Source organism: Lissotriton helveticus, chromosome 1_1, assembly GCF_964261635.1.
Source record: "Lissotriton helveticus chromosome 1_1, aLisHel1.1, whole genome shotgun sequence".
NCBI lineage: Eukaryota > Metazoa > Chordata > Amphibia > Caudata > Salamandridae > Lissotriton > Lissotriton helveticus.
In genome coordinates, this window is record NC_136057.1 from 95636036 (window position 1) to 95657827 (window position 21792).

The following is a 21792-nucleotide window of genomic DNA, read 5'->3' on the forward strand; positions in this document are numbered from 1 at the left end:
GTTTAGAGTTGGGTGCCTAATGGGATTTGTGAGAATTGTGGGTATGGGGAGTTGTGAGGACGATGTGTGTTTTGTTTGTTTTACCGGGCCAGGGCCAAATGAGCGGAGGAGGGTGTCTAAGTCATGATCCGACAGGGGGTTATGAGCGCGACGGGGGCGGTGTATGTTGTTGCGGTCGGGGATAGTGGGCCAACGCGGAGAGTGTGAGCCCACCCGTCTCACCCCTGGAGCGTGATGAGTGCGAGGGCCTGTGGTGAAGGTGTGGCCTTTGTTGGATATGGAGGTGTTGGTTGTAGGTCGGTGTTGTCTGGGGTGTGTGTGGAGAAGTTCTTTGATGGTGTGGAGCTCGTCTTTAACTTGTAGGAGGGTTGTTAAAATCAGGTCGAGCTGTGAGTTGGGGCTAGCGTTGGAGATGAGGGCCGGGGGCGGGTTGTTGAATAGGGAGCTGGAAGGTGAGCTGGGGACAGGGGGGTGGGGTGTGCAAGTGTCAGTGGAGTGTTCTGCGGTAATAGTGAGTGGTGTGGTAAATAAATAATTAATTGCCGGTACTATTTTTCTATACATTAACTAAAACAAATAGCTCAATAAATAAGAGGCAGGATCTGTGATATCTGAGTCAGAATGGGCTTTAATCGGATGGCTCGAGCCTAAAGACCATGAAGTGGCATGCAATGGAATGGAATGGCAGCTGCAACGTCTCATTAACATTATACAGTATATACAGTAAAACAGTATAATTGCATTGCATACAGTAGGCGTAACAAGTGACAAACGAAAGATAAGAACATATGGGCGTACAAAGAAGGCGTGCACAGGGCGTGCACGTAGACATGTGATGAAAACGTCACAGAAGTGTCATGAATGGGTGGATACATGGAGGGGGCTACCTGGGCAGCTGGAACCTTTAACCTACTGGTGCGCGCAAACGAGCCATGACGTGTAACTAGGGAGAGCTGGGGGCTCTGACTTCTGCACTAGAAGAGGAGACTAAAGTCTGGGATGTCAGGACGACATGTACCTATAGCATATCTGGTATCTCGTGTTTGGAGTACATGTTGATTGAATCTAAAAGTTATCAGGGCAAAGGCTACTTGACACTAAGGCTGGTGCATGCATATATTCTACATGTATTGCGTGTGCTATGAATCTTCTATGGATACTAATTCAGTAATTCTCTTGCATGGAGACAGGAAGACTAGACTATAGCTGAAGATGTTTATGCGGTTCGTTAGCTTAGGAATGTGAAGCCGGGGAGCTGAACTGATAACTAGAGGCATAACATATTCTTGGCAGACAGGCAGGCAGGCCAGGCCGGGCACCGCGCTGCTTGGCAGAAAGTAAGCGACGGGTCAGGGGTGCGGGAGGGGCTGCATCGCTCCTCGGAGTGATTTCAGGAGACTGGAGCTTGAATCTGGTGTCCGGGCCCCATGAGGCCTAGAAACGGGGACAACTCGATGAATTAACGTGCACAATGTAAAACGTTGGCAACATAGGCCTAATACTCGTTGCTTTCACGAGGACTGGATAACTGGCATACTAACGTTGGACACAACTATAATTGCGTCTTTATTCGGTCAAGGGGGAACATATGCATATCGATCATGCACATATGACATATAATGGGGAACACGTAGGGACACATGACAAGGCAAAATTCAATTTTCCTCATTCCCTCCTTGTTCCCTACGTTTCCTTCAGGAGACATCAATATTCATGATACCATCTATCTGTTCATACAGCATCATTTGCTCGTCTCGAATCTTCTTGGAACGGGACTTAGGACTTGGAATACAAGAGGTAGCACACAAGCCGCAAATCGCAGGGCCACATTGTAAACATAGACAACAACTGAATATGATCATTACCACTATTCCTAGGAATGACAATACTTTCCATCCCCAGGCAGATATTATACTCCAGAGCCAACCGGACCATGTCCAGGTGCCTGGATTCTGGTGCAACTGATGGGCTATTTTATGAAGTCTGGTTATAGCTGAATAAACAGACGGTGCGTTATTAGGAATGAAAATGCAACAACTAGATCCGATGACTCTACAAGCTCCGCCCCTATCGGCCAATATGACGTCAAGGACAAGGCGATTTTGAAGGACAACAAATCTCATAGCAGATTGTTCTTCGGTTAAGTTACCTAGAGCGGAAGTAGTCTCATTCACTACTGCTTCAAGGGTTCTGGTTAGCCTACGTATTAGCTTACTATTCTGGACAGGACCTATGAAGAAAAAGAAACCTTTATTGAAGTCTGTATACTGTTCTAATGCAGTTTCAGTTTGATCGACAATTGGGGACTCGGTCTCCCTTCTATGTCTGACGTGTACTAGGTGTGTATTTCTGTAATAAACGGATGGGGCTAGGAAAACTGGTGGCAGTAGGAAGGCAATGTAACATGTTCCATCCCAATCTAGGGGCAGACGTACATATGCGGTCTGACCACATACAAAATACGAATGACGTGAGGCTTTGAAATTAGACTTCCCACTGTCACTATACTCGACCACAGTGGTACAATCACTGTGTCCTAGATGTACTGAACCATTCTTTCGGACACATAATTCGCCTTTCACTGGTAGAACTGTAATAGCAGGTAAATCTGGAGTAGTCTCGGACTGAACATTCAAAACCATGAAATTCGAGGAATAATTACCTAGATCATATACTTCATTTTCTAGATCTAACCCTGTTCTATGGGAAAGTCCTTCCTTGTCTGGGAAACATGTTCTATCCAAAAGGGACTTATCGTCTGAGGATGATGTTATCGTAAACCATGCTCCACACGACCCATTGTGTGAAAACGGATAGGGAAAGAGTGGCAGAACTCCCTTCGGTGTCTGGAAAGGGGGGAGTCGACCACACACCCAACAATTAGCGGCATTGCTAGTCTGGTGTGAATAGTGTAACATTCGGATAAAAGTATTGTTGCGCATGGCAAGTCTATAGGATAACTCGTGAGGAGGTAGTTCACTAAAAGTGTGCTCTACTGTATCATTAGAAGAAAGATGTACATGTGAATCAATAGGAGGAAAATATACATGTAAAACATAACTTATGCATGTAACCATAAGACTCAGAAATAACATAAACATTAAAGTGATTATACATCTGCGGCGCAGATCTTTACAATAACGTGTTTTCTTAGAGTTTCGTCTAACTCTCTCACTATGGGGGTCTATCTCATACATGTCAGGAACCTGTCTAACCGCTTCACCCGAGAGGGACTTAGACAATTAAACTGTCTGACTTACTAGACCGAAGCTTTAGTTTATACTCCTGCTGCGGAGTTTTCTCTAACAGGGGGAGTTTAAAGTCAGTATCTGGGCAGTCCTTGAAAAAAGTCTTTGGACGGAGTCCATGAAATCGCTTGACGTGACTGGAGTGGATCCATCCCTTGCGGCCCTCCACTTTTATCGCGGTCCTTGTGGTCATCAGAACGAGTTTCGGCTCTTTCCAGCGGGGCTCCAGCGGACTTGAACGATCAAAGTTCCTTATTAGAACGAGGTCGCCTGGTATGACCTCGTGCGGTTTCACTTGAGTGTTGTCTGGAAAGGCAGCCGCAACCTGTGAACGACAAGAGAGTAGTGCAGACATCAAGGAAGCCAGGTAATCTGTCAGCATATTACTGTCAACATCAGTTATTTTACGTGGCATTGGTGTACCCCACATATTCGGGGGACGACCGAAAACAACCTCGAAAGGGGACAGACCTGAACGGGAGTGAGCGACCATTCTCATGTAAAAAAGGGCGACTGGCAGAGCTACCATCCAATCTACGCCTTTTTCTGCGCAAACCTTTGCAATGCGGATTTTCAGAGTCTGATTATGTCTCTCGACGAGGCCAGCTGCCTCGGGGTGTCGCACACAGTGGAACTTCCACTGGTACCCTAACAGAAGAGATACTTCTTTCATGAGTTCGGATGAGAATGGCTGGCCGTTGTCTGAATATACGACCCTGGGCAAACCATAGCGAGGAAAATACTCACGAACCAACTGCCTGGCAGTGGTCGCGGCAGTGTAATCTGGGACTGGATATGCTTCCGTCCATCTGGACAAAGCGCATACAACTACGAGGACATACTTGAAACCTCGGCATCGGTCCATCTGAATATAATCCATCTGGAGGACTTCAAAAGGGTGGTCAGGAGGATGGAATCCACCTTGTTCCACCGGAACACCTTTACCTGGGTTGAATCGACAACATATCATGCAGGTACGTACTTTCTGTTTGGCTGCTGCTCGTAAATGCTTGTTAAACCAAATATTCTGGATGCTGTCTAACATGGCTTTCTCTCCTAAATGTGTTGGACTATGTGCGGTGTTAATAATGACTTGAACCATAGAGTCGGGGAGGAACCATATGGCTTTTCCCTTTGTCAACCATCCCTGATCTGTCTGGACCCCTCCTTGTTCAGACCATTTCTTGATTTCGTCTGGGGTAGCATGTGACTGTATGTCTAGTACATCTCGTGTAGGGTCCTTAACTGTCATACAAGTAGTCTGATCTGGAATATCTATCTTTGTCGTATTAACTGGAATGTCTGGAGTCTGAGCTGTAAGCTTGGCTGTTCGGTCTGCTAGATCGTTACCTTGAGAAATGGTGTCAGTAGCTTTCGTATGTGCCTTGCACTTCATAATGGCAATGGCTGTCGGCAAATGTATTGCTTCTAACAGAGCTTGAATGAGGGGGCCATGCTGAATCTTGGCTCCATGAGAGGTCATGAAACCTCTTTCTTGCCAGAGTACTCCAAAGTCGTGTACGACTCCGAATGCATAACGTGAATCTGTATGTATATTTACTTTCAGGTTCTTAGCTCGTATGCAGGCTTGAGTCAGAGCGATGAGCTCTGCTGCTTGAGCAGACAGGGTGTCAATACGATGTGTTTCTATGACTTCAGTTTCAGTAGTCACTGCATACGCGGCTACTAGTTCTCCTGTACTTGTTCTCATACATGAACCATCCACATAAAGTGTCAGGTCTGGATCAGGTAATGCAATGTCAGTCAAGTCTTGTCTTGACTTTGTCATGATGTTAATAACTTCGACGCAGTCATGTGTGGCAGGATTCGATGAAATCGAGAGTAGCAGTGTGGCAGGATTTAAAATGTTGCAGCGTCTGATTTCTATGTGTGGCTGAAACAGTGTCAGTTCATATCCTGTTAAACGTGCAATTGTCAAGTGCTGAGTCTGTGTTCGATTTAAAAGAACTTCCACGGAGTGTGGAACTTGTACTGTCAGGGAGTGTCCTAACACTATGGAATCACTTTGTCTGATAGCTAGAGCTGTGGCTGCAACTGACTTGAGGCACGCAGGCAGAGCCTGGGCTACTGGATCTAATGTGCTAGAAAAATAAGCACAAGGCTTGTGTTGACCTGCTTGATCTTGCGTGAGAACAGACAATGCTGTACCATCACGTTCAGTGACAAAAAGTGTAAAAGGCTTACTGTAGTTTGGTGTCGCTAGCACAGGTGCATTACATACACTTGTTTTTAATGAATTAAAGAAAGCTTTATGTTCCTGGGTCCAAGGGAGGACAGTCGATGTCGCTGCCTCCTGTGTCGTTAACTGTATCCGTGGTTTAGCTAGATATGCATACTGAGGAATCCATTGTCTGCAGTAAGAAGTGAGGCCGATAAAAGCTCGTACCTCCTTCTGTGTCTTGGGCTGTGGAAGATGTGCTATTAATTGGATACGGTCAGGTGTCAACTGTCTACCCCTCTTGGACAGTAAGTGTCCAAGGTATACCACTTGCTGGACACAGAATTGCAGTTTGGAAGGGGACACCTTGTGCCCCATCTCGGCCAGAAAATACAAGACTGTCAGTGACGCACGTTCGCAGTCACGTTCTATACGGGCTGTGATCAATAAATCATCGACATACTGAAGCAGGGCAGTGTCAGTTGGCATGTGAATACTGTCTAGTTGTCTTTTAAGTGCTTGACTGTAAATACTAGGACTTTCTGTGAAACCTTGAGGAGCTCGTGTGAATTTATAGCTTCTTCCATTTAAACAGAATCCGAAAAGAAACTGGCTGTCTGGATGAATGGGGACACTAAAGAATGCGTTCTTGAGATCAATAACTGTAAAGAACGTAGCTTCAGAATCAATGGCAGTCAATAGGGAAGAGATATCTGGAACCACAGGGTACTGGGGTATGATACATTTATTAAGTTCTCGAAGGTCAATCACTAATCGATAAACTGGGGGTGCATTTGGATCAGTACGTTTAAGAATCGGAATGATAGGGGAATTACATACATTGGAGTCAGTTTCTACAACCACTCCTTGAGCAATGAGCTCGTCAATAATTTTCGATAAGGCTGCTACAGCCTCGGGTGGCAATTTGTACTGTCGGATTCGTGGTAATACAACACCTTGTTTCAGAGTGACACGATATGGTGTAATGTGCATACAACCTACATCAGTTGGACCTTGCGCCCATAAATGCTGTGGTACATTCAGTAATCTTGGATCAAAATCACGTAACACATAATGACCTTTAAAATCACGTAAAAACAATCTCACTCCTTCTGGAGAGCAGCATATTACCGCTCCTAATTCTTTCAATGTTTTAATACCAAGTAAATTTTCAGGACATGATTTCGTAAGTAACAAGTCTGTAGTCCGGGACAAAGGACCTACTTCTAGGGAAACTGGTTTCGATATTTCATTAACAATAGGCTTTCCTGAAAATCCCAGGGAAACATTTCTTGAGCCTGAGAGTGGAGCCCCTGGAACCTCGTCATGACTGATGGCAGTCCTACTTGCCCCTGTATCAATCAGAAACTTTCTGTCTTTCCCTAATACTTGACTGTGTACATAGGGACCCTCTTGATCTACAGGAACCTCGATGAGAGGCAAGCCAACCTCCCTCTCTAGTCTGTTTCATGAATACTGCTGATATTCTGGATAGTCTGACTGTGCGTACTGGTACATCTGTTGTGTAACGTGTTGTGTGGCAGCTATAGGCTGCGGTACTGTAACTGTCTGTTGTGCGTTCTGCGGTGGCTGGGCATTCTGCGGAACATTTTCTTGTCTAGGAGGACGTGGTCTCTCTTTCGTCTTACCTGTAGCTATGTTGTGTTTCAGAACTGCACATTCGTTTATATAATGACCTGGCTGTTTACAGTAATTGCAGGTCCCTTTAACAGGAGCTGCAGAATGACTAGTCTGATTCGGACCCCTCTTCTGACTATCCGGTTGAACAGACTGTGCAACTAGTACTTTCATTTTCGTGTCTTTCATACGTCTCCTTTCGTGTTCTTGCTCTTCCCTGATTCTGTTCTGGTGATACTGTAGCATCTGGAGCATTTGGGATGGGGTATTAGCTTGCCAAGTACTCTCGACTTTCAATACTCTATTTTTAACTTGCGGTAAAGAATTCTCAACTAGTTTGGTAACAAAAAGATGTGGATACGATTCACTACTTGTGTTCAGACCGCTATTAATAATGAAACATTTCTCAAATCTGGAATAAAAATCACTAGTGTCTTCGTCTTGTTTCTGTTTACAGGCTGAGATGGCATCCCAATCTTCCTTTTTCGTGGCTAATAATCTTGGCAAGACTTGTATTAACAGTTCGGGCAACTCTTTGGCTTTATCCCCAAGACCAGTACCTGGGACTCGTATGTTATCTTCGTTCTCTAACGCGGTCCAATCTATCTTTTTCTCTCCCACCTCCCATTCTTTTTCTTTAAGTTTTTCATATATGCCCGCAGGCAACAGGACCTTTAACATTTTGATGATATCAGGATACATGTATTCTCCCATACGGAGCATGTCTTTTAATTCTCGATGGAACCCTGCTGGATCTTTATCGTGACAGGGTATTAACTTTTTCATTTCTAGTAGTTCTATTTTCGTGATAGGGGTGTAAACAAATACTCGCTCGAGATTACCCCCCGCTCCCTTAACTGGATGCACTTCTCGTAATGGATTCTGTCTGTCTATGTAGAACGGAGGTGAAACAGGAACAAAATGCGGAGTCAGGAACGTTCTGTATTTGTGGCGCTGTTCTAAAATGACACTAATCAAATCGGTACCTAGACCTTTCCATCTGTTTAGTAGTAACTCGTTCAATACAGTATATAAGGGACCTGGATCAGAATGCTGACTCTCGTACAGTGTGATGAGGTGCTGGATCATGTACATACCCACCAGTCGCTGCTCGGCTGGGGGCAGTTTCAGAAACATTTGGGCCACTACTTCGTCTGGAAACGTGGCTGAATCACTAACCCAACGGACTGCTGATCGGGCTAGTTCTTGTTCATGCATGGTACTAAGCTCACTGTAGCCTATTCGTAATTTCAGAACTTTATCTGTAGCCTGGAATACCTGTTCAAGAGAACACTGTTCTGGTACGGGAGGAGGAAAAGCTTTCTTGTAATCTAGGCGTGAATGTCTATCAGAAAGTCTCGTTCTACCTACATACGCTATTCTAGTGGGAATCTCGCTGTCTACCTCTTCGTTTGAAGAGTCATTCTCTTTCTCGGCTATTCTCATTTCTTCCTCCTTTTGGTGTATACTTATAATTTCTTTACGGATCTTTTTGTACATGGATTCTATACAATTTTGTGTTCTGTGTTTTCCTTCTGCTATATTGTCACTCCATCTTGTCAGGACTTTCATATCTTCCTTGTTTTTATCAGGATAATCTTGTTCTCTTATTAAACAATTTATCAGAAATTGCAAAATCATGCCTTGAATCTCGACTTTCCTGTGTGCCATAGCTTCGTGAATACTTTCTGGATTCTCCCCTGTTTGAATAAAGTGGTATATTCTGTCTAGATGTGGTTCCATATTTGATATGGTAACCAAGAAACTTGCAACTCGACGTAAACGTATGGAATATATTAGCATGGTATCTTCGCCTGGTACTGGATCATATCTACAATCAGGTCCGCACTCTGTAAGATACTTTCTGAGGGCGTCATACATAGCCAGTTTTGGCGTACGCTGTAACGCTACATCTCTCAGCGTCCGTCGCCTTGTTTGAGGCGGGGTGATAGGAGTACCTCCCCCTGCACCTCCTGAACTGGAATCGTCAGTTAATACTGAATGTGCCGCTGCTGGTAACGTGACTGGCAAAGTAGGAATACGTAATGTGGGTTGGTCCTGGGGTACTGGCGCATGGACAGGACCAACGACTGGAGGCACAGTAATTACATTAACAGGAGGCTGGACTTGAACTTGGACTGGCGGGGTAGGATCTGTATTAGCATATTCGGGAACAGTGTCGTCTAAATAGGCAGAAAGGAAAATTTCGGCTGCAGTCGGTTTATGACGCAGCTTAGTCGGAACCAAGGGTGGCGGTAAATTACAGGATATTTCCGGGGTCGCCTTCGGCAAACCCTCGGCGAGAAGAGGATACATACCTTTAATAAGGGCATTTCTCTGTCTGTCTGACTGTTCTGCTCTAACTCGTTCACCTTCTTCGATTAATTCCCTTTCTTGGGCTTTTTCTGAGGATTCTCTACTTAATTCTGCTTTTCTAAATTCTTTCTCGGTTCTTTTATGAGATTCTTTACGCCATAATTCTGTGGCATCCTTCTGGGACTGTCTGGCTTTCTTTTTCCATAATGCTTCTTCTACTCTCATGATGCACTCGGCATCCCATGTTCCTGAAACAGGCCATCTATATTTTTCTTCGAGATGTTTGGTTTAATCAACCCATAAATCTAGATACAGTATGGCATCTAAGCCATGCTTATGGTACATGAAATGTCCAGGACTGTCCCTAGGAGGGACAGGAACTGATTCTTCGAGTAACCCTTTTCTGGTTTTTATCTGACGTAGTTTCGAAAACAGTGGCATATTTGAACCGTACTTGAACTTGAACACAATACACAATGAACACAGTAATGAATAGCAAAACAATCATTCATACCACGACATCAAGAACACATTAATAACAGTTCGGACAGAATACTACCTGATACATTAAAAAACACAATACTTGACTTTCTCGAGAACGGACTTACTAGAATTACTGGATGCACTGCTAAAACAGTACAGAACATACCGGTCTCCTAAAGAGACACGTCATACCGTATCCACCTAGGTGAACACGTCGGACCGGGCACATTTAATGAACACCCGTCTAGATACCCCCAGCAACGGTACTCACCGGGAAGCAAAACTGAAGGCCTCGGACTGGACAGCTACGACGTCTGGTTACTGCTACGCACTACGCATGCGCTTCGGGCTTCGGGCTTCGGTTACAGGTGGGCCTCCGGATACCTCGGACCTTGCTCTCTCCGCTTGGGCTCTGGTCGGAACGACCCGCCTTCCTCACCGCCTCGTCTGGATGCCGGACCGCAGTCTCCGTCTCCTCCGTGGGCCTGAGGGAGACTTGAAGCAGAAATATCTGCACGTGCACGGTAGAGGTTCCGTCACGGCTGTAGAAGGGTCAGGGGGCCTGCGTTACATCGCCGGCGCGTGGGGAAGGGGCTCGTTCCTGTTCGGGCGCCATTTTATGTGGTAAATAAATAATTAATTACCGGTACTATTTTTCTATACATTAACTAAAACAAATAGCTCAATAAATAAGAGGCAGGATCCGTGATATCTGAGTCAGAATGGGCTTTAATCGGATGGCTCGAGCCTAAAGACCATGAAGTGGCATGCAATGGAATGGAATGGCAGCTGCAACGTCTCATTAACATTATACAGTATATATAGTAAAACAGTATAATTGCATTGCATACAGTAGGCGTAACAAGTGACAAACGAAAGATAAGAACATATGGGCGTACAAAGAAGGCGTGCACAGGGCGTGCACGTAGACATGTGATGAAAACGTCACAGAAGTGTCATGAATGGGTGGATACATGGAGGGGGCTACCTGGGCAGCTGGAACCTTTAACCTACTGATGCGCGCAAACGAGCCATGACGTGTAACTAGGGAGAGCTGGGGGCTCTGACTTCTGCACTAGAAGAGGAGACTAAAGTCTGGGATGTCAGGACGACATGTACCTATAGCATATCTGGTATCTCGTGTTTGGAGTACATGTTGATTGAATCTAAAAGTTATCAGGGCAAAGGCTACTTGACACTAAGGCTGGTGCATGCATATATTCTACATGTATTGCGTGTGCTATGAATCTTCTATGGATACTAATTCAGTAATTCTCTTGCATGGAGACAGGAAGACTAGACTATAGCTGAAGATGTTTATGCGGTTCGTTAGCTTGGGAATGTGAAGCCGGGGAGCTGAACTGATAACTAGAGGCATAACATATTCTTGGCAGACAGGCAGGCAGGCCAGGCCGGGCACCGCGCTGCTTGGCAGAAAGTAAGCGAAGGGTCAGGGATGCGGGAGGGGCTGCATCGCTCCTCGGAGTGATTTCAGGAGACTGGAGCTTGAATCTGGTGTCCGGGCCCCATGAGGCCTAGAAACGGGGACAACTCGATGAATTAACGTGCACAATGTAAAACGTTGGCAACATAGGCCTAATACTCGTTGCTTTCACGAGGACTGGATAACTGGCATACTAACGTTGGACACAACTATAATTGCGTCTTTATTCGGTCAAGGGGGAACATATGCATATCGATCATGCACATATGACATATAATGGGGAACACGTAGGGACACATGACAAGGCAAAATTCAATTTTCCTCAGTGGGGTGGTATTCGATGGATGAGAGAGAATGTGGGCGAGGGGTGTGGGTGAGGAAGGGATAGGCTGGGATGTAAGGGCGGGGACGTCGTTGGGAGGCGACGCCGGTGAGTTGTGGGATGAGTGAAGACTGAAGACAATAGGGGTGGCAGGAGGGTAGTGGGGGCTGAGTATGGGGGGGTAGAGAGGGGGGGATGTTAAGGAGCGAGGGGTGGTGAGCTCTGTGTGTCTGGTTGGGAGGGTGGTCAAGTGAGGAGTGAGAATGGGGGGAGAGATAGGGTGGGAGAGACATCTGCCACGTAGGAGGGGAGATATGCTCCGGGCCGTTGTGGGTTCAGCGAGACTCGTAGGATGTGTGGAGTGGGTAGAAGGGAGGGTGGGGGTATGTGTGATGTGGGGAGGGGGACGATCTTCGTCAGAGAGTAAGGGGTGTGGAGGGATTACGTTGGGTGTTTGACTAACTATAGCACTGGGGGGATGGGTGGGGTGTGTGTCATTCCGCTGGTGAGATGGGCAGGGTGGGTTATATTGGGGAATGGAGTTGGGGGGTGTGGTGCATCTTGGTGTCTGCGAAGTGGGGGACCGCATTTTGGTGATGTGATCTAGGAAGGTAGGGAACAGGTGGTCGAGTCGGTCGAGATTCCTATCTGTGGCTTGGAATAGAATGATCCCGTTGTTGTAGATGGTGATGGTGGCTCTGCCAGGGAAAACTTGGGATGGCGTGATAGAGAGCGTCAGGCTGTGAGCGAATTTACTGGTGGTGGAACTAGTGAGAATGGAGAGGAGCGCTTTCCTCCACTGTGCTCTACGCAGAGTGTGGAAGATGATATCAGTGCTCGTGGCTCCATTGGTCTGTGAGAAGTAGGTGTCTACACACGGTGTTTCAGGGTGAGCCTTCAGGAAGTTGTGTTTGTAGCGTTTGGCGTTTTTTTTGGAGAGCCCTGGTGGGTAGTTAATTTTGTATGTGTGCTCGCCTGTGCGTTCCATGGTGGAGGAGGCGTAGGCAGAAGAGAAGGGGGGGTGTACGTGGGTGAGTTTGTGAGGTTGAGGGGCTGTAAGCCTAAGTGGTCCTAGGTGTGGGCGGTGGGTGTGGATGACTAGTCTAAGATGGCTGCCCCAGTGGAGGACTAGTCAAAGATGGCCACCGGGATAACATAAAGGGGGACAGGGGTAGTAGTCCTTTCCCTGTTGTTGATGTGCCTTAGAGAAACAGATTCACTTTCTGCACTTGTAATACTGATGAAATGCAGGCAAAAATATAGGTGCTAACAACAAGGTTAATGTGTCAAGTGACACTAATGTACAGCCAGAAAAGTGTGAGGTGGCGATCGTTGCAAAGTGAGTTGGGTGCACGTTAAGAATACCCAAGTTACAAGATGCAGTATAATACTACAATAAAGAAATATATGAGGTAGCGATCGTTGCAAAGTGAATTGGGTGCACGTTAAAAAATATCCAAGTTACAAGAGGCAGTATAGTACTACAATAAAGACACTCTATCACCTGAGATGTAAATACATAGCTATATAAAGTGCGCTGCAGATGAGAAGAGATTAGTCTAAAAGAGACCAGTTCTTAGGGTAGTGACCCTACCCTAAGAACTGGTCTCTTTTAGACTAACTTTAAGGTGAAAAAGGCTGGTCCCTAATGGTGGTACAGGAGGGGTTTTATTGCTCCCGTTTTATGCCCCCAGCCAATTTTGAGCAGGGGAGGTTTAACATATGTGATCTCGTGGGGTGATGAAAAATACCTCTTTGAAGTTTCTGTTCAGCAAACTGGTCAAGATGTCTGCCACAAAAGAGTAGATAAGTCAAGGATTTTTAGTCCTTTGTCTGTTGTTGTCTTTGTTGGAGAGATCAGTTTCCTTTTCTATTGAGGGCAGGTCGAGTTAGTCCTGCTTCTATGTTGGGGCTTCCTAGTTGCTGCTTGGTAGGGAGGAGAGAGACTTATCTCCGTTTAGGCGACCCTTGATCTAGTTGGAATGCAGCTTTACAGACATCTGGGGTGGTGGTGAATTTATTGCTCCTGTTATGGCCCCCGCCATTTTAGGCAGTGGAGACAATGGCGACAATGACTCCAAGATTAGTTACTCACGCGGCGAACTGCAGCTGCTTCAGTGGAAGGGAGAGGAAAGCGTGTTTCGTGTCAGACAAAAGTGCCCTTTAAGCTTAACTAAAGAGAGTGATGTTTGGGTTGGGGCCACTAAAGGTTCCTCAAAATCGCTTCTAGTCTGGCCCAACTGAATGCGAAAAAAGGCTACTCGAATTAAAAGCAAAAAAAACAAACAGTCAAGCAAGCACTTGCTCAATAGACAATCTTCTTCACAACAGACGAAGGGCAAGGGACGGGTGGGAAGAGTGTAGTGTAAGAGGAGGAGACCGTGTGGGAAGAGTACTAGGGGAGGGAATTGAAGGACGAGAGTGTGCATGAAGAGCAGTGCTTGAAGAGTGCCAGGGCATTCCCCGGTAAAGCCAACAATGAACACTGAAGCAGACCCTATGGGGCACTCTACTTCCGTCATTTGCCAGCTGAAAAACACGACCTTCTCGTATGTCACAGGCTAGTGATGCAACTCGATGTCACCACAAGTCACCACACATTCATTTCATTATTGGTACTTCTGTGAAGCGCTCTGACACCTTCGGGTAAAGTCCGCGCTATATAAAGTTGCATAAATAAATAGATAAAAACACAGGGACTGAGACAGGCGGCTACGTGTGTTTACCATTGGTGTTCCAGGGCCTAAAGCATTATTTCATGGCAACTGAATAACTAATGTACTGAAACTTTTAAATGCCTCATGGTGTAATTGCTTCTGGTCCTGCGTAAAGGTGCTATGTTTGTGGTAAATCCATGAATATTTGGGACTTGCATTTTTTAGGTTTTGCCTGGAGGGGGCTCGCAGTGTGTGGGGGGGCTCTGTGTGGGTGTGTGGGGGGCTCTGTGTGGGTGTGTGGGGGGCTCTGTGTGGGTGTGTGGAGGGCTCTGTGTGAGGGGCTATGTGTGGGTGTGTGGAGGGCTCTGTGTGGGTGTGTGGGGGGGCTCTGTGTGGGTGTGTGGGTGTGTGGGAGGGCTCTGTGTGGGTGTGTGGAGGGCTCTGTGTGGGTGTGTGGGGGGGCTCGCAGTGTGTGTGGGGGCTCTGTGTGGCTGTGTGTGGGGAGCTGTGTGTGGGGGGCTCTGTGTGGGGGGGCCCTGTGTCTGAGGGGGGAGCTCTGTGTGGAGGGGCTCTGTGTGGGTGTATGTGGGTGGCATTTGCGAGAGATTAAGCTATTGGCATTGTAAATGACAATGCCATTTATTTAGCTGTTGTGCTGTAGCTATCATGGGACAGCGAACGTGATCATTTGTAGCTCGTCCATGTATTTTAGGTAGTGTGAAGTCCTTGCTCCTGTGTTCTACTGGGTGCCACCAACTCGAAGAGTGCCACTGTGTTTTCAAGGTGAAACATTATAATAGAGGCGAAAGTAGAGCTTTACGGCGACAAGTGAAATGCATGTAAAGAATGCCAACATCTATTGCTGACATTTCTGCTTACCGGCATCAGGATATCAATTAGAACTGAAGTTCCATGGGTCTCTTAAACACAAGTGCTTTCACATTTTAGCCTCTTGCACTCTTACATGTAGGCACATTTTCAGAACAAAGAAAGGGGCGTGGCAGTTATTTTGATGAGGAGAAAAGATAATGGGCCAGAAGGTGTGTGGGGGGGCTCTGTGTGGGTGTGTGTGGAGGGCTCTGTGTGGGTGTGTGTGGGGGGCTTTGTGTGGCTGTGTGTGTGGGGGGCTTTGTGTGGCTGTGTGTGTGGGGGGCTCTGTGTGGGTGTGTGTGTGGGGGGCTCTGTGTGTGTTTGGGGGGGCTCTGTATGGGTGTTTGTGTGTGTCATTTGCGAAAGATAAAGCTAGTGGCATTGTAAATGACAATGCCATTTAGTTATGTTAAAAAAAATCATAAATAAAAATAATGTCAAGAGCAATGCCAATAGCTCTAACTTTAACAAAGGCAAAACCATTGCATTGTAAATGCTTGTGCTTCCTGTTTCCGATAAGATTGCTGCTGCCAGGTCTTTCAGAATTTTTTTTTAATTTATTTCTCGTTCCGACCTTTTCGCTTTTCCAAAATTGGTTTCCAGTGGAGGAAGTATTGGGCTGGGATGGTTTCCTATCCCTTGGGATCTTGTTGATGTCCCTCTTGTTGTAGTTGACTTTTTTTGTGACTTTTTAGTTTGTGTGATTTTTGTAGCGGGGGCACCTGCCTAATCCGCCCTGATCTAATTTCGCTTATACCACTTTTGTGGTGTGACACCAATTAGAGGTTGCCGTCCGGGTTTCCTTTTTTTAATTGCCTGCCGGTTTAATACAGCAAGATTCCTCACTGTCAGCAAAGGTCAAAGGGCAGATAGCACAATTGCTGGAGCCAGCCCGGCCCTCCACCCACTCCCAGTGTGCAGTGGAATAAATAGCATCTGATAATTCATTAAAAGTATTACAAATATATTGGCTGCGTGTGATAATAAGTGTTAGAATACATGTCTAACTTGTGATTCTTTCCTAAAGATTCACTTGTTTTGCTTTCACAACCTTGAGTTCCAGTGGTTCCAAGCTCCCTTTCTACACAGTGTCCCCGAGCTGTTTCACCACTATTAGAAATGCAACTCAAACTGATTGCCTATCTTGCTTCTATATATGCCTTCATTCTGCAAAGTACAAAGTCATAAATATTTGTTCTTTATGTTGATTTACAATATCAAATTCTATTTCTCCAGGTGACTGAAGCATGAACAGAAAAAAGAAGGTTTTAATTTAGTGAAACACAATAAAAAGGATTATTTCAAGGAAAGTTAAAACATCCTCGAGCTCTAGAGGAGAAACATATTATATGTGCCAGGAATGTTGATGAATTTGGAGCGGAAGAAACTGCTGAGTGTGAAATTTGTCAAATATTTAAAGAAATTACGGTAAATGTTTACGAAGAGTCATTTACTGAGATTGAGGACTCTCTGAAGTATGAATGGAACTCGAGAGTAAATTGAAAGTCTGCATCTACTAATTGTAAAAATATTTTCACTTAAAAGAAACATTTCAAGATTGGTTGGACAAAGAACATTTGCTACATTGGATACCCACACAGTGCATTTGAGAATAATCAGTGTTGAAAATTCTGTCTGATGGTTTATGAGAAATGCCCTGGAGACCCAAACCCCTCCTAAAAAAACAGTATTTGTGCATGTGATGTGACAGAATTGTCAGAACGACAAATAACTGCAGTTTAAAAGAACGAGCTTTTGTCTACGTCTCAAGTGATTGTTAGAGAGAAGACATTGTTAAGAAAAAAACAAATTGTAAATGCTCTTTCTTATTCCAGCAAAGACGCTGGATTATCATCTCCAATATCGAAACATTATCCCCCATCAACTCTGTCTCTTGGGTTGATCAGAGTATTTTCAAAGTGGCTCGGACTACCAAAGTTGATCATGTACTTGCCCTAGCCACTAGAGTGGCAAAGAATGTACCTGCACAAAGTTTAAAAGAGGCCAGTGCTATGTATTGATAATTCATAAAACCACCCTGGCATGCCCTAATCACCTGTCATTACTTGTATGAACAAATATACTTTAACGGCAAAAACTAAACCCCAAAGACCTTATCAGTTATTTTAAAACTTCTAAATCGAATCTGATAAACCGGAGTCACAAAATGAGTTAATTCAACTTGATAGAACTCACTCGGGCATAACTTGGAGAAAATGAACCCATCTCACTAAATTCAAGGGGCTCCTCAGTGAATGTTTATAAAACAGGTTAGACAGGCTGCCTTTAAAAGTAGGAAAATAGTCTCCAGATAAAAGATATAATTAGTTAAATACAAATGTTAAGAAGAGCATCTGCCGTGTATTTTAGAAGTTAATGCTGAGTGTAGCATAAACGAGTACAAACTCTGGAATCAGATACAGTCTTAACATGGCCGGTGTCCAGGAGCAAACCCAACATGAAAATTCCCATAACGCGAATAGGAGTAATGGATTTGAGAACAGCTTTAGTTATCAATCCCACCCCACTAAACACGAGAGAACTGACACTGGACAAAAACCTTATCAGTGTCCTGAATGCCAGAAATGCTTTACTCAAAAATCCTCTCTCATTCAACATGTGACAATCCACACTGGGGTAAAACCATATCAGTGCACGGAGTGCCAGAAAAGCTTCAGTAAGAAAAGTAGTCTCACACGACATGAATGGATTCACAGTGGGTACAAACCTTATCAGTGCTCAGAGTGCCAAATAAGCTTCAGTCGTCAGGACAGTCTAATTTCTCATGAGAAAATCCACACTGGGCTAAATCTTTATCAGTGCTCAGAATGCCAGAAAAGCTTTAGTCGGAAAGACTGCCTCATTCAACATGAAAGAACACACACTGGACTAAAACCTTATCAGTGCTCTGAATGCCTGAAAAGCTTCAGTCATAATAGTCATCTCACTCAACATAAGATAACACACACTGGCTACAAACCTTATCAGTGCTCAGAATGCCAAAAACGTTTCCGTTGTAAAGGAAATCTCAATCGACATGAGAGAATCCACACTGGGCAAAAACCTTATCAGTGCTCTGAATGCCACATAAGCTTCAACCGGGAATCAAGTCTTGCTCAACATGAGAGAACACACACTGGTGAAAGACCTTATAAGTGCACCGAATGCCAGAAAAGCTACAGTCAGAAAGGTAATCTCACTGGACATAAGAAAACACACACTGGGTACAAACCTTATCAGTGCTCAAAGTGCCCAAAAAGTTTCAGTTGTAAGGGCAGACTCATTAAACATGAAAGAATCCACACTGGGCAAAAACCTTATCAGTGCTCTGAATGCATGAAAAGCTTCATTTGGAAAAGTTATCTCACTCGGCATGAGATAACACACACTGGGTACAAACCTTATCAGTGCTCAAAGTGCCCAAAACGGTTTAGTTGTAAGGCCAGTCTCATTAAACATGAGAGAGCTCACACTGGTGAAAGACCTTATCAGTGCACCGAATGCCAGAAAATGTTCAGTCAGAAAAGAAATCTCACTGAACATAAGAAAACACACACAGAGGACAAACCTTATCCGTGCTCAGAGTGCCAAAAAAGCTTTGTTTGTAAGGTCAATCTCATTCAACACCAGAGAATCCACACTGGGGAAAAACCTTATCAGTGCTCTGAATGCCAGAAAAGCTTCAACCGGGAATCAAGTCTTGCTCAACATGAGAGAACACACACTGGTGAAAGACCTTATCAGTGCACTGAATGCCAGAGAAGCTTCAGTCAGAAAAGTAATCTCACTCAACATAAGAAAACACACAATATTTACAAATGGTAGTGGTGGTCCTGCGGGTAGCACATCACTCTCTAAGTGCATTAGATATTAAGTCACAGTATTGGTGCCCCTCAAGTTTATAGATTTTCACCCCACTCCCTAAGGTGTTATCCACTGTTCTCAAAGAGCCCAGTGGCAATGTCAAAGATAATAGATAAACCTCGGCACTCAAGTCAGTTTAATTTGATTCATACAAAAAGATTTTTTATTTGATGTATCTACAAACAGTGAGTTTCATAGAGAAATTCAAAATGTCATTGCTTGTTGTTCAATAGAGTAAATATATAAATCAAACGCATTTAGATCATATGTTTGGAAACAGATGACATATGTTTTAATGATGGAAAGCTTGATACAGTAATCCTTCCACATGGTTGGACCGGCAGCCGACACATGTTTCTGTTGGAACTGCAACACCCTCCCTAAATAATAATGGAGGTAGGGACGTCCAATAAAATCCCATAGGAACTAATCTGACATTAAATATTGTAAAGTAGATAAAAATCTAAATAAATGGAATTGAATGGCAAAAAATAGCTAAAAAGAAAGCATTTTATTATTTTGAGATTTTGTAAAAATTATTCACTCATATAACTTTCATTTTTAGAAAAGTATAAATTATCTTTTTTGTACTCATTCCACCGTCAGTCACTAGTTAACCTAGTCGATGGACTGAAAAACTCCTTACTGTAGATGTGACTGCGTGTCTTGCTGAATAGTATTATACACAATACAGTCCAGCATCAACTCAGCAAAGTTATGGTGTAATCATTGAACTAATAGGATTCGCTTGCTAGGTTACAAAAGGAGACCTATGCTTTGAAGCTTCTTTATTGTTATACTCTAGGTCTAGTTGACTCTTACACCTTACTGACTTAATCCAGTCTAGTTCAGACGGCAGAACCAGAGAAATGATTTGGTGCTCATTGAGGTTAATCAATGCCAAGTCTACACCAAGGGATATCAGAGAGTGTCTTATCCTTACTTCACAGCCCGTGAGTTCCTCTACATAGTCACCTAGTCATTCCAGTAACGTTTCAGCATAGGACAATCCATGAACTTATGCTTGTTGTCTGCTTCCGTCATATTGCATCTCTTCCAACCTGGGGATACTTGAGAGTACGCGAGTGAAGAGATGGTTTTGCTTCAGCGGTGTAGACTTCACTGTTTTATCAAGAAGATTTCTAGATACTTCCAGAGGTCTTCCACAGCCAGCTGCAACAGGACTTTCTCCCATATTCGGTGTGGGTCTATATTCTTCTTGTCCTCTGCAGCTATCATGTCCCAGTACCACAAAGATACTTCCTTTTTAATCCATTTATCCGCATTGAAGAGTGTTTTGTGTTCCCAGGGCTCTATTTTTGTTAGTCTCTGAGCTGACCACCGTGAAAAAAGCTGCAGATATTTAAACTTTGAGATTTCCCTTACCGTTAACAAATGGAGGTCCTACCCTGCAATAAAGATGTGTCTCGACTTCAGATCCCTCCCGGTACTAGAGTTTACCTTTTGTAGTTGGAGACTGAGTTCATCCCTCAACCACGAAGGAGTCCCAGGAAAGTCCTAAATGGGAGCTGAGTCTGTATAGCAGTGGATCCCCGGAGCCTTCATTCAGTGTACCCTATCCTTGAGTGCTGCCAAATGGACTTTACTCCCTTACTTACTTAGAAAATGTAGGCTCTCCAAATTATATAAAAAGATTCTCAGCACTCAGGGATGTCAACATAGCAGAATATATATGGTTCAGCTGCGACTGATTGAGCGTCCTAGCTAAAGATCGAAGCTTTTTAAACTGAAAAGCAAAGCAGGGGATCTGGAAATCGAGTAAGGCTTAATGTGGGCCTGAAAATGGAGGTGCTAAGAGCTCTGGGAGCCTCTGTTAAGTTTAAATTCCTCGCCAAGTTGAAGGTTATATGGAATAATGAGATGCACAGTCTTAGAGAGGGGAGAGGATGCAGATGAATTAATCAGAAAAATTAAGTTAACAACAGCCTTTAAGAGTTTGTGGGCCAGGAAGAGGTGAAGATCTGGTGGGAGAACGGTCTAGAGAAGGGTAATGTGGGTAGGTCTCCAGTAGTAGATAGTGGAATGTCTGAGACAAGCCGGATGAATCCCTGGAGCTCCCTGCGACCGACATCAACCTGCAGCCATGTTCCCATTCCCTTCTGCTCCTCGTAAAGTATAATTACATTTATTATCATTATCGCTCTACAACTCATTTAATAGTTCTTAATACATAATGGAAATGTTACTTTATGTGTGACACTTTTAATTCAAGCTGAAGAAAAGATACACATTAATATATTACACTTGGGTGGAGCTCTCTGTAAAAACATAGGACAAATTAAAAAAGTTTATTAAACTTGAAAAAAATGAAATTTTTGTTTAATATCAATGTAAATTTATTTTATGTACTTCAAATGTAGAACAAAATGAAAAATGCTACAATATTTGTAATTTGTATTTTAATTAAATATTTAATTAATTTTAAATGCGTTAAATAAAAATGTCTTTAAAGATTTGTTGTAAAAAATCACATGGAAAATGAAATTGTGTTTTTTTTGTTATGTACTCAGAATATCTAAATTGCCATACACATATCTGTTTAGAGAGGACACTGCCTTACAAAGAGTTATGTATATAATTATTTCTAATTATTTTCTTAATAGTTATAATATTTTTTAAATTAAAAGTTTAAAATTTTTATCATGACAAGAGACAGGTAGCGGTGCACTGGGGTCGTCGTGCATTGCCTACATTTACTGCATGGGTACAGGATGTGACATACGGCAACACACAGCTCGAGCACTACTGGG

At 44.1% G+C, this 21792-nt stretch overlaps 1 protein-coding gene across 1 annotated transcript in view; it reads left to right on the plus strand.

The window, feature by feature from the left end:
- The window catches only part of LOC144756059 (uncharacterized), a 356863-nt gene extending 335354 nt beyond the window's left edge, over positions 1–21509 (plus strand). Inside the window, exon 3 of the mRNA XM_078645600.1 lies at positions 18250–21509. Coding sequence (XP_078501726.1) covers positions 18250–18982 — 733 coding nt within the window. The 3' untranslated portion in view covers positions 18983–21509. The remainder of the gene's footprint in view (positions 1–18249) is intronic.
- The last annotated feature ends 283 nt before the right edge of the window (positions 21510–21792 follow it).